General features: G+C 42.3%; 2 protein-coding genes across 5 annotated transcripts in view; one reads left to right on the top strand and one right to left on the bottom strand.

Moving 5' to 3' along the window:
• LOC308223884 (uncharacterized protein C1orf21) overlaps positions 1-2,501 on the top strand; it is a gene marked incomplete at both ends in the record, with an annotated part of 74,797 nt that extends 72,296 nt beyond the window's left edge. Inside the window, one exon of the mRNA XM_080623386.1 lies at positions 2,463-2,501. Within this exon, the coding sequence (XP_080479512.1) occupies positions 2,463-2,501 (39 nt within the window). The remainder of the gene's footprint in view (positions 1-2,462) is intronic.
• Positions 2,502-8,786: 6,285 nt separating this feature from the next.
• The window catches only part of EDEM3 (ER degradation enhancing alpha-mannosidase like protein 3), a 32,487-nt gene continuing 25,125 nt past the window's right edge, over positions 8,787-16,148 (bottom strand). For all 4 annotated transcript variants that reach the window (XM_080623372.1, XM_080623371.1, XM_080623370.1 and 1 more), the window contains 4 exons: positions 15,785-15,979; positions 14,845-15,010; positions 14,162-14,347; positions 8,787-12,618 (listed from right to left, as the gene is read on the bottom strand). In XM_080623372.1, the coding sequence (XP_080479498.1) occupies positions 12,212-12,618; positions 14,162-14,347; positions 14,845-15,010; positions 15,785-15,979 (954 nt within the window). In that variant the 3' untranslated portion in view covers positions 8,787-12,211. The remainder of the gene's footprint in view (positions 12,619-14,161; positions 14,348-14,844; positions 15,011-15,784; positions 15,980-16,148) is intronic.

Raw genomic sequence — 16,148 nt, forward strand, 5'->3', positions numbered from 1 at the left:
CAGGACTATGTGCAAGCTGTTTTTTCGCTGTCACAGCTGATCCCCACCCCTGACAAGCTAAACTTGCCAGACCAGGGTGGTCCCACAGGTTGTCTTGCATCCCACTACTGAGAGGATGGACGTGGTTCTTCTTTCTCCAGGTAAAGAAAAGCAACATCCTCTTATCTTGCTGTAAATCCCAAGTGAAAGTAAAACCCCCAATTTTGTATGCAAGCTGTCAGCCTGCTGTGCCTTTGCTGCTGCATGATTCTTGGTGTGTAACAAATGGATCCCTTCCCCTGCCTCACAGCGTGCTCCTCCACATGGCTCTGTGGCGGAGAGGGGAAGGGGATGTGAAGCCTTCAGCCTGCTGCTGAGTGGCTGCAGGAGCCTGTTTTGGTCCCCGATCCCTCCCCACATCCTCCCCTTCCCACCAGCTGGTGCTCTGGCAGGGCCGCCCCTTCTGAAGCACATGCTGGTGCAAACCTTCCCTGCAGAGCTGCACAGCGAGATGGGGCTGCAGCGGGGCTCCTCGCCTCACCATCAGGTGTCACCACAGCTTGGGCATCAAATGAGCCGGTGGGGTCGGGGTTGTGGGTCCGTGCTGGGTGCAGGTGGCAGAGGCTGTGTGTCACACTGCAGGAAGGGTGGGAGGTGTTCTGGTGTTTGTGGCAGCTCTCACCTCCTCCCTGTCTCCGCTGTACCACCGCTGCCCACGCGAGCTCTCAGGAAGGAGCAGGCTGGCGGGAAGCTTGGTGTGGTGGCAGCTCCCTGCCCACCACTGAGGTCCATGGCTCCAAGGCCATCCTTGAGACACCAACAGGGCTCCATCCCCGCTGGTGTGAAGTTGGGAATAAAGTGTCTGGCAGCAGCAGCCTGGCTCTCAGTAGCCTTCAGGCAGTGGGTGAGAGGTGGTATTGCCACACGCTGGCAAGGACTCCTTCAGCATGTTGCTTTTTAAGCAGTTTCTTGGCAACCTGTTGAGGAGCAATGCACTTGGTTGCCAGAAAGCAAACCCAGAAGCAGAATGGCAGGAGGAATGGGCAAGGAAAAGTCCAGGACAGCTTTCTTCCATGTTTTGGGTCTGTTTAAGCCTTTAATAGCACTGATGGCCACTGGTGTGGAGCTTTGTGGGGTCTCTCTCTTGAGCAGGAGCCTGGGGAACCAGGCAAATGAATCTCCTGGAAATGCCAGGAGCCTCAGTCATCATTTGCTACGGGTGGCTTTCACAGCCCTTGAAGCATATTGGACAAAGCCTTCATCACCACCACAGCTTAGTCTCATGGTTTTGTCTGAATGGATTGTGGTCCCTGGCATAAAAAAACTATGCATTTGGGCTTCTCTGCAAAGGATTTTGGCATTCCGTCTGAGTCTGATATTTTACTTGAAAAAAAATGTCTGTTTTTCCTTTCTGGGTCAGAGGTTGCTGAATTGAAAGTAGAGCTGATCCCCACACCTCTTTCTAGACAGGTCAGTGACAGGTATGACTGTTGGGCAGCTGGGTACGCCACCTTGACTGAGTGGAGCTTCACCCATTTTACCACTGCTCAGTTGGTCTTTCCTGCTTACAGGGTGTTGTCAAGCTTTTACATGTTATTGCAGGGCTGAGACCTGTGCTTCTCCTTTTCTTCTTTTCCAGCCCTTTGCTGAGCTACTCAGATTTTCCATGCAAGCATTTGGGATACACTTGGCACATAGGAACAATGGAAATAGTCCAGAGGTTGAGATTTTTGGTACTACATTTGAGGCACTTGTTTTACAGAGGCTATCTTGGGTGGCTTGTGTATTGAAAAGCTCAGCTCCAGCTGTTTCTGTGTAGAGAAACAGGGACAGTGGGTCCTGTCAGGTCCTATTCTTGCCACTTTGCAAGAAACAACTAGTGAAGGATGGGACATACCTTCTCTAGACCTTTCTGTGGGTATTACCTAGATAGGTGCTGCTGCAAGTCTTGTGTTTGGGATGGGACGGAAGGCATAACATGACTAAGAAGTCTGTGTTTAGTGAAGCTTAGCCTTTTTGCTCTTACCTTAAACCCTTGATGAGGTTATCGGATGAGGTATTCCTGTTCACAGCAGCTGAGCTGTTTCTCATAGGATTGTGTGCTTCATTGCTTTTGCCTCTGAGATTGTGGTTTCACAATGAATCTGTAGGGTTGTGTCCATCAAGATGTATCTTTACATAAAATAGTTTTGTAAATCAGTTCGTTGGACTCGCCCTGGAATTCAGTAGAGGGGGTGAAATTTATGAGATTAATAGTGACAGAAAGGGAAGGGTCTCCTATCCTGTTCCATGCAGACCTTCCAGAGATGGTTGGAGGAGTTGTGCAGAAACTCTGTTCCCTATTTTTGGGATTTCTACCCAGCTCTGAACTTAAATTTTAAGTTTAGAGAGCTGATATGCATTATTAGTAAGTGCTCCCTTGACTTACGTTATTCCTGTCTTCAAGTAGTCATTTAAAAATTGTTTGGCTTTTCTCCTTACAGGGTCGTGATTATTGTTCAGAAGAGGAGGATGTCACATAGTGCCAATTCTGCCACTCACACCAGGAATACTACTGTGTAAATAGATTACAACCCAGTCGAGACCTTTTGGAAGTCTTCTAGAGCGAACAGCACTACATAACAGAAGATAATTTCCACATTATATGCTCCATTCAGTTACAGTGTTTCTTAATGAACAGATGAGGAATATTGCTAAGAACTCGTAAGGAACTGTTTTTGTTGCTGCTAGTTAAAACTTGTTGCAACTTCTCACTTTTTTCTGTGTCCAGATACGCAGCAAATCCTTAAAGTTAATCCAAGAGACGTTGTTGATTTTATTGAGGCTTCTGGCCTGTTTTCTATCAGATGAGGTAGTGTTATACAAAGCTTCCATAAATGAACATTCAAGCATCTAAGAAACACCCTTAAGCTGTCTGTCAGTCTGCGTTCAGGCCGGAGTGCTTATTAATGCTGGTGATGGCAAGCTTTGGAGATGGGATGTTTTTTGCCATGGCAGGCCTTGTTTCTCTACTGAGAAGAAGTTGAGAAACTATTATCCATTAAAAGCATGTTATCACTGAAATACTGGAAGTGATGCAGGAGCAGGAATTTGTATTTTAAGAGGAAAAAGAGTTTTGTTTAATAGGTATCTTAATCAAGGACTAAGCTTGCAGTATTGGCTTTGCTGAGCACGAATGGGAGTGTGATCACAATCATTTTGAATCTCTTTTTTTCTAAGAAAATAAACATTTTACTGTTTTTATGTATTCTTGTCTTTTACCATTCCTATAATACAATTTAAGAATCTGGGGACAAGGAAAGCAAAACCAACCCTTTGCATTGGCAAGTCTGTGGATTTCATCTCCTAAAGCAGCTCTGCCAACTAGGGGTATCTGTTGTGTATCACGTAGAATTTATTTTTCCATCCTATATGGAGAGGATAATACCTTCTCAAAAGCAGATGTAATATTTTTAACAAATGCTTTCATGAGTAGAAGAAAAAAAAAAAAGGAAGGGAAAAAATACAGCTTTTGCATTTATTATTTGAAAGGAGATTGTTACCTGCGCTGATACTTTTTCCTGATTTGACACCATATAAGGGTCAGGTTTGCACTGCATTCCATGGAGAAGATTTGTCAGGACACAGGTTTCTGTATTGTATTGATTTCATTGTTCTAAAGTGTATGATGTGTGTGGGATAGACCATGAGATTGCATTAATAGCATCTTTTGCTTAAGTGGCTGACTCGTGAGTGGGGCACTCACCCAAAGCCCTTTAACACTGGCAATTTTTCTCTGGACCTTCTGAAAAATCAGAGCTCTTTAAAGGGTTTTAAGTCCCTCAAAAATCACCTGTGACTTCTGAAAATCTCTAAAACGTTAGGGACTTTCTTGACTGACGAGATTTCTTCCAATGTTCACTCCAAGTAGGGCTGGACAGTCTGCAGCAGCAGATTTTGTTCCCTGTCACTGCTGTGCCATACCTAGAATATGTCCCCCCCAAAAAAAGTGTTTATGCTTCTTTCTCTGCACTGGATTTTCCTTTGGCTTTCAGGCAGTGGGTGGGATAGTGGGGTAGGGAGAACATATCAGAAGGGACTTACTCTTATTCATGGAGGACTGGATGTGAACACCGTCAGCAAGAGCAGCTTCCCAAGCAGCATTTGTGAGGCTGCAGCATCAAGCCCTCTTCTTAAGGTGGAAGCTATTTCTGAGTGCTGCAAGTTGCTCAGTCCCCTGGTCTCCTGTCAACCTTGGTTTGAGTCAAGTGGCTGCTGTATTGCAGATTTGGGACAACTCAAGCACTACCTGGCTTCAGCAGCTTTCCATGCAAAAAACTCAGTGCAGGGCCCACTGTAGCGTATTTCACTATGTGCATCATTACCCTATTCATGGTCAGAAATTGCCGGCCACTTCTGATGCTCCTAAATTCTCACTGCATTTTGGCAGCTGCTTTGGCCATGCATCAAGTCCCAAGAATCCATGGAGATGAGATCTCACTGACTTACCTACTCCCATCACATCATCCTTCTTAGGGCTGTTGGCACCTCTCAGTGCTACAGAGCCATTTGATCAGTTACGAATTCTTCAAGGGGTAGCTCTATCCTCTTGCATATAACTTTTTCCATAATTTATGGCAGCTCTCAAGCAGGTAGCTGTGCTAAGGGGAGTCAGGAGACCGTGCTTTTCAATTATTTAAACACTTTAATTAATAAAGAGCCCTGGGGCTTGAGCCTGCAAATCCTGCTCTCAAAAGTGCTTTACAAAGCTTTCACAAGCAATACAAGAGTGATGGAATTGAGTCTGTCCTTTTGAAATGTCGTTCATTTTCTACCTGCTGAACATGTTGTCTATACATTTCCCTATACAAACCCCATGTTACAGGTACATCTTTCAATATACCAGCCTCCTTTTGCATGGAGTTTCTTTCAGCTTCCCATTAGTTCTAATGTATTCGTTTTCTTGCCAATGATGATGGCATCAAAGGCATGGGCTATAGTGGAAGCTTTGTGAGAGAGGAAAAGCAACTCCCATCTTAACCTGTGCACTTAATGTGACCAGCAGCAAGTGCTTTAGTCTTCTGCATAAATTATAACCTCACTGTTGGAGCTCTAGATGACAGTATTTGTGAGTGCCTGGGTAGTCTGTCCTGCTGCTGGTTGTGGAGGCATGAGGATGGGCAGAAGGGTTGGAGGGTGGCTGTAGCTGTCTTTGGAGTTGATGTGCTCCAGGACTGCCACCAGGCTGGTGGGATTGGGGCGAGGATGAAAGATTTCAATTTGCTCTATCCTTCTGCAAGAAATGTGAAAAGAATTGGGTGGGGGTGAATGGGGGGATGTTCCTGTTTATATCAAGTCAGCAAACCCTTGGCCATGGCACGTCTTGTTACCATCCACAGGGGGGTTTTTAAGATGTTTCTCTAATTATTCCTCCTAATCTCTGTTTGGACTTACCTTTTAAAAATACACCTGGGCTGATGGAAGGAGGATCCACTTCAACTTCCCATCAAAGACTTGTGCCTGCAGGTGTTTTATTTGCCTGGTGCAAATAGATGATACTGTAATACCTGTGTGCGGCAACAAGAGTGCAGAGCAGCCTGGAAACCATATAGCCAGATGGAGAGGATGGATGGATAAACTGATGTAACTGAGAAACCAGTCTGCAGCCCTTGGGCAAATACCCTTGAAAAGTTTTATCAAAGCAGCCAGTTAATTATGTGACTACTACTGCTGTTTCCTGATTCCCATGAACCTTCCTCTGATACTGGACTTCAACATCATAAACCAACCAAACTTTCACATTCATTTCTTCCTTTGCTTTCAGTCAGAGTTGGGTTATTTTTTAATTAAGTCTCTGGTGGGACCAGAAGACCCAGCTCTGTCTCCTGCCCTGCCTCAACCCCTTTGCAGCCATGGATGGACCACACAGAACCCAGGGTGACTTATTGTGCCTCTCCATCCCTTTCTGCACAGCAGGAGCAGCAGTGCTTTCCCTATCCTGGCTGCACAGGTGAAATCTTCAACCCATGAGTGCCTTCATCCATCATTCATAAAAATCAGGAAAACAGAACATTTTATGGGAAAAGCGCCCTTTTTCATAAAGGTTTGCCTGTGTTATGGAAGCTGACACTACCTGAATGCAGCAGTTCTATGTGGCACTGGGGCCGGGACAGTGTGGAGGACCCCACTGATGACTTTCACCCATTAGGGTGTAAGTAATTATACTGAAAAGCTGCTTGAAGGCAGCCCCAGGGTGGGGGTGAGCTCCAGGCTTGAGCTGTATCTTAATCAGGCAGTTGTTGACTGTTGCTGATCTATCCTCCAGCTGTCACACAGAAGAAGCGTGTGATTTCTTTCCTCTCAGAATGAGTCGCTTCCTCCCTGCTGTTTTGCCATCCCGCATGGTTTCTGTTTAAATCACAAAACTGAGTTTCTATTTCAAGCTTTGTTAATAATGGCAGCCTCACCTGAATGGGCCTGGTAGCAGGAGGCACTGACCTGGATGGGTGTTTGGCCAGCGTGCGATGCAGGGCTGGAGTGTGGTACCATGCACACCTAGAACTGGAGCAGCGAGCATCCTCCATCGCTGCAGACTTTCTCCCTCCCCCCACCAAGCCTTCAAGGTGTGAGTTGAATAGAAAATTCATTCTCCCTGCATACACACACATACATATAAAAAAATATATATAAAAATTAAATCTTGAGACAAAAAGTTCTCAAGTGCAATTGCTGAAAGAAACTAGAAAGCTACATGTGGGAACTGAGCAATATTCTTGGTGTTCTGGCATTCTGCTTTAGTGTCTATTAATAATCCCCCGGAGTGAGTCATATGGAGATGCATTTATTCACTGAGTCGGAGAGAGCTGCTGCCCAAAATAGCAGCTATGTAATTTTTTATGATGCTGTAATGCCAGTGTGGTGAAGATTGACATCATTTAACAGAGATGCTCTCTGCCTGGCAATCAGATAACCCATGTCAAGCCTGAAGAGAAACGTGGAGAGCCACGTGCTCAGTTACATAAAAGAGCCATAAGAGCCAGCCCGTGTTGGAAATGCCTTTTTGTCCTTTCCTGTGCATCTTGTGCCTTTTTTTCCTTTTCCTTACACCTTTCTAAGCCACCTTTGCTAAGGATCTTAAACTGGAGTATGAGGAGCATTTGGCCAGAGGAGGGATGGGAAAGCAGTTTTTGCTGTGAAGGGAGGATCATGAACATCCTTAATGATCACATTTACTCTATTACCAACCTGCTGCCCACAAGAAGAGGTACATAGAGAGATCCTCAAATGCATCAAATTCAGTACAGCCAGCTCTGAATTGCTCATTCATTTCTTCTCACCCATGGTGCCACTTCACCAGCTCCGCCTGTTCCTGCACAACCCTCTGAGCACCCCCTCGGCAGGGGCTTATGACCCAAACTCAGGGACTCCTTCCCAGCACAGTGATCGCAGCCTATGGCACCGTGAGGGTGATGGCAGCACCCAGCAAAGGGTGTGAAGGCAGAGAAACACTCGGGTGGGGTTTGTGGTGGTTTTTGTTAAGGGTGAAACCGGGTTTCTGTATTTGTTCCCATTCTCTGCCTTGCACTGCTGCCATCAGGTCTGTCCTGGTGTCACAGCCAGCGTGGTGCCTGAGCCCTCCCACTGGTGCTCCACAAAAGCCGTGCAGGTACCACCGAGTACTGCACATTTTGCACAATTTTGGCTTAAATGCCTCTGCCAAGGGACCAACCCTGGTGCCAGGCCAACCGGCTGCACCCTCCACACCAAAGGATTAATAAAGATGAACTCATCCATGCTGGGGCTTAATAGCTTGGGCGAACCTTCCCAGGCAAATAGTGATTTATAGGGACTATTCCAGTTGGAAACATATATCAATGTTACCTTTAATGTAGCACTTCTGAAGAAAATGGGATCCCTGCCACCAGCAGCTTTGCACTGACACGAATGATGGGATGAGCATCTGCTGAGGCTGAATTTTTGTCACAGCTGCTGAAGATCCAGCTTTGGGTGACCTAACTAGAAAGTGGAAATGTGAAAATTGAGTCACAGACCATCAATACAAGGTAATTACCAAGATAGCTTTTATAAGAGGTGTGATATACCAATGCCTTACTTACCCTTCAACGCACCTGTGTGAATGTCCCTGAGAAGTGGGAATGTTTGGAACGTGTCCAGACTGGAAAATAAATAACTAAACCTTCCTGATTCCTTGTTATAAAAGAAATATAAAGAGGAGCAGGGATGGGGGCACACCCCAGCTATTGATTTTGCAAAATAGTTTTGCCTTTTCAGAGGTCATCTGCAATAGGATGATGACTCCTGGTTTTATTCAAACAGCATCTGGGCATCAGGGCCAGCAAGGTCATGGAGAAGAATATGGAACAATAAAGCCAGATCCTTCAAGGACTGCAGAAGGGTATTGCTAAGAGAAAACACCAATTCCTTTAACAGTTTTTATCTTTTTTTATATATATTTATATATATGTGGGTGTGCATAAAGTAATATAAAGTAATGCTGTTTGCTGAGGGTTTGCTCAAAAATCTCTCCAGCTAGCCCAGCAGAGATAAAAGAGAGACAACATTGCTGCTCTTCATGGCCCTGCTTCAACCTCCCAAGCTCCTCTCCACCATCCACAAGGACCCAGCAGCCAGGAGGGCAACAGGTTAAACCAGGCTCTGGTTTCCTGTGGTGCTGGCCCCAGAGGACCTCATTAAGGTTGCTAATACAGACAGACATGGAGTACCGGTGTGACTACCAAAGGTCTTGCTAAACAATGAAGGCAAACACGGCTGGTTGGGCAATTCAGAAATTAGCATCAGTTTAGCAGAGCCTGACCAGAATATTTACATTTTATTAAATCTTTACAATCAGCAATTATAATCAAGTACACAATTATGTACACAGATTATATACATTTTAGCCCAGACTTTTACATCACAGTACATAGTTGCCCTTAGAAATATTGTGTACACTTATCACCAGACAGTGAAACCCAACAACAGTGTTACAGCACCCGTTATTAGACATCTTTCATAAGAAAATATAGGGCTGTAAATTGGGCTGGCTAAAAAAAAAAAAAAAATCTTATAAAATCTGAACATACAATATTTCATTCACAGAATGGTTTTGATTTTTTCTATGTTCTGACTGATGCCTTTTGCATAAGATGTCCTGTTTTTAACCTCTTAACATACACTTAGCCATGCCTATGACTGCGCCTTCAGCTGCTCTGGCAGGAGGAGGAGAACCAAAGCTGGGCTCATTTTGAAACTTCATTAAGAAACAATACATGTAAACAATTAAGAAGATTCACTAAGATGAAATTAATTGGCTGATCCAAGTTACATGTCATGGAATAAGTGCTAGTTTCAGCTGTGATTCCTGAATTCTTCAGTGTTCAATACCATACAAATAAATGTACAAAACTATTCAAAGAGGCGATTACTGATTAACAATGTACAACCAATATTCCACATGGAGGGAGCAGACTTCTAAAAACTTGGGAAGAACACTTACTCCCCTCTCTAAAGGGTTTTTATTTTTTTGATGAATACATTCTTTTCACTTTTTAAGATGACAGTGACAGAAAATTGAATTATTTCCCAAATTATATGAAAAGGTTGAACTAAAACCCATTTCATAGTTCATCACAAACTACAAACTGAAAATAACCTGAATAAAACTACCCCCACCCCTCCCCAATTTACTCCTCTTTCCCCAACGGTCAACCATACCCAATTCAGTTCTGTAAACAAAGCTATGGCTCTCATGATGGTTTCAAAAGTAAAGTAGGAAAACTGAAACAGTAAAAAAAAAAAAAAAACCAACCCAAAAGGAAGGAGGCAACAGTTATCTGAGGTAGGCCACCACCAAAATGATGCTTCAAATCCCAAACAGAGCTCTGGGATCGTTCAAAATCCTGTAAAAGGAGAGCTACTGTCTGCTGCTTTAGCAATAGATGTAAAAAAAGCAGTTACATCAAAATGAGCTGGTGATGGCAAGGAAAGTTAATCTTTTAATAAAACTTTACATCTACACCTAAATTTTCTGCAAGTAAAAAAAAGAAAACCTTTAGTTGCTATACTGACAGTCTTAACAGAATGACCACAGGGCCTCTATAGCTATAAAAATAATTCTATTTCCACCAAAAGAGCTAACAAGTATGAAGATGTAGTCTATGTTGAAGAGCACGGGAACAAAAATGCTCCTTTTGTGGCACTGCACACTGACAGATCAAAGGAATTACCAGAGTGAAAACATTTGATCTGCACCTGATGGTTTTGAGCCTGCAGCTGACTGCACTTGGCCACGTCGCTTTGAGCCTGGGCGCTACTGGGGAGCACAGCACCACTGGGGCTCGAAGTAACAAAGGACACTTAAAAAAAGGCTCCCATGATCAAGTGCCTGACATGAAGAAACTCACATAACAAAAAAACTCATACAAAAAAATTCTCAACTGAAAAACCACAGCTGCTTCAAGCCCTACTCATTCAGTCCAAACCTCCATACAGTTATTTGTGCAAAGGAATTATAACTACATTTAAAAGCTAATTTATTTAAAAGGACACTTATTCACTATTCTGCTACTGCTTCATTTCCTCCTCAAAATTACCTCCTACTCTAGTGATTTAATGTTACCATTCAGTTTACGGATAATATCCGACTGACTGTCATGCTCTCAAAAGGTGCCTGTGCATTTTGATAACTCTTGAAAGCAACTGACATTAAGTATACATGTATACAACATTTGCCTGGGATCTCTCCATTCACACTGTACAGGAGTATACATAAATACATACAGTATGGCTGTACTAATTAACAGTTGCATATTCAGCACGCATGATTTCACCAGCTAAATGAAAGGTGCAATTCAGAATGGGATTTTTTTTTTATTCCATGTAACAATGAATATAAACCTTTGCTTTTAGCCTGGTGCAGCATATAGGCAGTGTTAATTTATTCTTTAATATAAAACAATTCTTTGAAACACAAGTCACTAAAAGCATTTTATATAAATCAAGTTAATTAGGTTTTGGCAGTTTCTTTGGACACAGTCAAAACATCTCTCAGTTGTTCAAACATCCCCCTTTTTAATTAAATAATGTTTTTCATAATAGGGATAGCAAACTAGGACTCACCCTTACCTGTAATAAACCCCCAAAGCCCAGAATAACACCAGTCCTCCTTGCAGTTCACGCCACTATACTTTGAACTATGGACCCAACAGCCAAAATTGTTGCCTTTCATTACTGGTACTGGCCTCATTGCCTTAAGTATCACAAGTATAGAAGTTGCATATAAAAACAATGACAACAAAGTCAAGCTGTAAGAAGTCAAACTTGTAGAAAAAGGAAGATTATGTTATAGTTGATCTAGTTCTGTTTAGTGTCCTTTCAGAGGATATTGCCAGTTTAAATTCCATATCTCAGGGTAGACTGAGTTCTTCCAACCTGGGAGGCCAAAGGAAATACCTGTAACTCATCATCTGTCTTGTCCACTTTACCTTAACCTCAAACTTTAACAACGCACAGGGAACACAACTTTATCTGGTACACACCAAGGCTTAGTTTCCCTGATGCAACCTGCTTACAAAGTATACCCTACCCTACCTTTGGGTTATACAGTTTTTCTAGTTGGAAGCAGAGCAGAAGGGAAAACTCAGATGTTGTGATAGTCGTTCAAGGTAATGGAAGAGGTGATGAGCAACACTACCATGTCCCAGTATGATATGTCAGGACAAAAAAATCAAACTGCTTCTAGCTGTGTCCTAAAGATACAACAACTGGAAACAATTTGACCTGTTGCTATCAGTGAAGGCTTTCAACTCAGTGGATATCAGTGAAACTGCACCTTTGCTCCAACCAAAGTGTGGCTGACCTACTGCTTTCACATGCTCTCACCAATAACCGTTATGTGGTATGTTAACTCCACTGTGTTCAACTTCTGCTTTCCAGAGACCAAGGGAGTGTGACCTCTCGGAGCCTGGAACGCAGAAGTCGGGCTAATTCCCTGAATGAGCCTCCTGGGTTACAGCACCATGCAGTGGAGCCAGACAAATGCTTCAATTGCACATTCCCATTTTTAAACAGGAAAAATTAAAGAGTGTGTGCTGGATTTCTATCGTATTTTCCAGGTGAAACCTGGTTGCTCGTCACAATACTGAACATGTTTTCTAGTTCTGAGATATCAGGGCCTCACTTCTACCCAAAGAGTTCTCCATTTGTTTACTAACAAATAAGTTATTATTACAAGTCATAGCTCATCCTTTTCCATCATTTCAAATGCTTCTATATCTTCATTCCAGTCTGCTAATATGGATTCCATAGGTTGGACTTTATTATCCCAGCTAACTTTGGAATTTGACTCTGCTTCGGTCTTCTGTTCCTGAGGCTGGTTATCTCCTTGCGTACATGTTGGCTCTGGAGCACTAGCCTCATCAAGTTCAGGGACATAGTAATCCTGATTTGAAATGGAAACGCTGTCACTGTCTGCATTAGCAGGAGCTAAAGAATCAGGGTCAATACCATCAGATCTTTCTTCTTCTTCAGGCTCCTCACTGACTTCACCAACATCCTGAAATGCTGAAGTAGCTTCTTCTGAGTTCTGTTTATGTGAATCGTTTTCAGATAATTTCTGGTCCATATTCTCCATTTCCAAGTCTTTGAGAGGGGGAGAGAAAAAAATAGAAATGTTAGGGGGGAAAAAAAGATAGGAAGGCAGATTTTATTATGTATTTTAAAAGCAAGGTCATTTCCCTTGGCCTTATTTCCTCAAGGAAGTGCAGACTTACAACTGATACAAAAATTTAACATTATTAAGGAACACATTTTACAGAGGGAGGGGAGGGAAGACATTTAAACACATTTTAAATGAGAGCAAACAATATAGTGAGACCAATTTTGGTTCCTCAGACTTGAATAGTGACTTCGGGGTAAGTGCTAGTTACCATCATTCAGTCTTAAATAAATAACCATTACATGCACTGAACACCAATTTTAAACCACTCCCAGATCCAACAGGTTCTCTCACATCTAAGCAAGCAGGAGTTAGGCTGTGTTTCATGAGTTTACTGAACTGTGAACTAGAGAGCCCCAAAGCCAAATCCTCCCTCATCACATCCCCACTAAAATGAGGTAACATACATATCTCAAGTACCTATTTAGCTTTACAACAGCTGTCCAATTTAACCATGCAGATTTCTCCAGAGTCTGAAGCTTATACCTAGTGTACAGGACACTAATATTTCAAGACTTCTAGGGAGTTTAACGGCATACACCACTTTTAACATGGGATACTTACTGCTATCAATAATGTAGTTTGGAATCATTTTACCTTTAAAGATTGTTGCTGGGATACCAAATGGAAGCACGAGGAGGGAGAGGAAGAAGCAGATACGAATTACAAATTCTCAAATGCACAGCTATCTTTTGTATTTAGTATTTTGTTAGAGCAGCTTAACCATAGTTATCAATAGCAGGAATTTGTAAGCAGCTGTGAAGAAACATCACTAGCTTTCAGCATATCACCTCTACAAATGTACAGAAAATAAACGCTCCCATTGGTTTACTAGAGATACTTGTTCTTACACGCTCTGCTTGGACAAAGCAGCACTTCAAGGAAGGCTTACAGAAGGAAACCCTAGAATTTTCTGCCACATGCAAACATTTTAATTAGGAATATATTAGTTTGTCATTTTCTTGTATTATACAAGAAAAACTGCGAAACATCTGAAGGCCGGCAGCCTTATTTCTCATGATAACCACTTCTCCTTAGTTAGGCAAAATAGTTGTAACAGTTGCCTTTTTCCTTGCGAGTACCAAGAATGTCACTGGGAGCTTGATAAGAGAGAGGCATTTACAATGTAGGGCTCTAAAACCACTTATGCTATTCCTGATACTACTTCAAAGTAGATTGTGGCAAAAAGGGTTCAAAAGAAATCAAAAAGGCCGTATCTTCTCACTAGTCAAACTGACATTTAACTTATGAACAGCATTTCTGGATGTTAACGTTAACTTGATGGGGCAGTGGATAATGACATACCTCAGATAATGGCTTTCTTACGAAAAAACTGATACCAATGTCATCAGAAAACTACAGCTATCAAATAATGTGTCTGTACCTTTGAGTAGCACTATTGTACATTTCACATTGTGCCATGATAGAGATGGAAGCTAAATTTGTATAAATAACCTCTGATCTTACCTCTGTCTTTTGCTTTATCAGAAAGGAGCACCTCCACAGCCTCATACTCTCGGATAGCATCCAGTATAATGTTTCCTTCCTTGTTGAAGAGGAAGAGCATGGGAATTGTGATATCATCTGTATTCTTTCCATCACCAGCCATTTGAAAGAGAGGAGCTGTATCACTACTGCTTCCCTCATTGTCATCTAGCCAGATGCACACAAAAGGAAAAGCAAGCAAACCTCCTGTTAGATAAACAGACTACAACTCTGAACTTCAGCACTTTTGAGCAGCTTTCTACTGTCCAGTCAGTTAAGAGGATCCCAAGCATAAAATAGTACATTGGTTGTAAAATGCAAAAAGCCAGCTTGTGTACTTGTTTTCCTTAACATCTTTCATTTGTGTCTCATGTCTTCCTCAGCAGTTAGTAGACAGCACTATTTCAACACACAGTGATCCTTAAAGTAATAACTTTTCATCTGCAAAAGCAGTGACAATTACCCATCCCAATTTGTTTCACTAGGCTTTTTGTGCAAAACCAGACAAAGCCAAAAACATTTCTTCATTTTCTGAAAGCATGATTTCTGTGCTGGAGTACGGCACCTCAAAGAGTTTAACAGCTTCTTGTCAGCTTTCCAGTAACTTCAAATCTGTAAAATACAGATTACATCTACACAAATTAAGAACTCAAAGTTTTATTTACCAATAACAATGCCTCCTATTGCTCCAGCTTTTTGAATGTTTCGTGCCTTTTCAGCAAACATACACTGGCCTCTTTGCATCAGAGCAATTTTCTCTTTCACTGCCTCAGGATTAGTGATCTCTGAGCATCCATTATATGGCTTAATGGTTGCAACAAATCCTCTTGTCTGTTTGAAAAACAAAAGGAAAGAGAGGATAAGAACACCAGGTTCAGGCTTGCAAAAGATCCCTGAACATTTGCTTTTCTTCAATTAATCTTATGCATTTTGTGTTGTCTTCAGTCAGTCCAGACAATCTTTACCTTGAAGCTGGAGTTCTAAGAAGCAAAGAATGACCGAGTGAAGACCTAACTCTCAGACTCAGTGTATTTTGTCTACACCTGTGAACTGCTGTCTCTGGAAATTTTTCTGTGAACTGCTAGTCTGGAGCTCCTCTTTGGGGCTGCATCTTGCCCAACCAAAGTCACCAGGTTCTCCTATACAGTTTCCAGTAGGGACCACTATCTCTGTGATATTTTCTTCTTCCATCTACATACAGCCTTTTATAAAAGCTTGCATAAAAACAGCCTACTCTATAAAGGTTTCTGCAAATTCATGGCTGACCTGGTAGGAAAACCTTCCCTTAAATAAGCATCCCTTAAAATATGTACTGCAGATTATATAGATTTGTTTCAAAGAAATCATACTATGTATGTGTATAAAATCCTAAATCATGACCAATGACTCAGGAACAGAGCACCAGCCACAGACTGATAAGCCACTCATCTAAGACTGTCACTGCTGTCATTCTGTCATTCCTGTGCCCTGTCATTTTAGCTACTAATTAATTGGTCACCCTCCATCTGGCCATCCTAAAATAGTAACAGTACTGTATAATTTAGCCTTATGCAATAAAGAAAGTAACAGAAAGCTAGAAACAGATCACATACACATTTTACATACCCCTGCTTTGTGTTTGGATAAGTCCATCCCAAATTGTGCTGGTCCAGCAGTCAAGACCACTCGACCAAAGAATGGATGGGAAACAATTTGAACAGCACGAGGAGGTAGCTGTTGCTCTTTCTGTTGCTGACTGGAGAGTTCAATCATTTCCTGCATGAACCGTAAGCCATCTTCAGCATCAAGTGAACTTGCTGCCTGAGTAGTAAAAAAGAAAAAAATACCACAAACCAAAAAAACCCAGTTTCTTCTTAAAGATTCAAGAACCTTTGAGGGCGAATTGGAATTATGTTTGCTTGGACAAGTGCTAAGAAGATTTTAAAATACAGAGTGGATGCTCACTGGCACTTGCTCATCATTTCAAATA

The sequence above is a fragment of the Psittacula echo genome, assembly GCF_963264785.1.
Source record: "Psittacula echo genome assembly, chromosome: 7".
Classification (NCBI taxonomy): Eukaryota; Metazoa; Chordata; class Aves; order Psittaciformes; family Psittacidae; genus Psittacula; species Psittacula echo.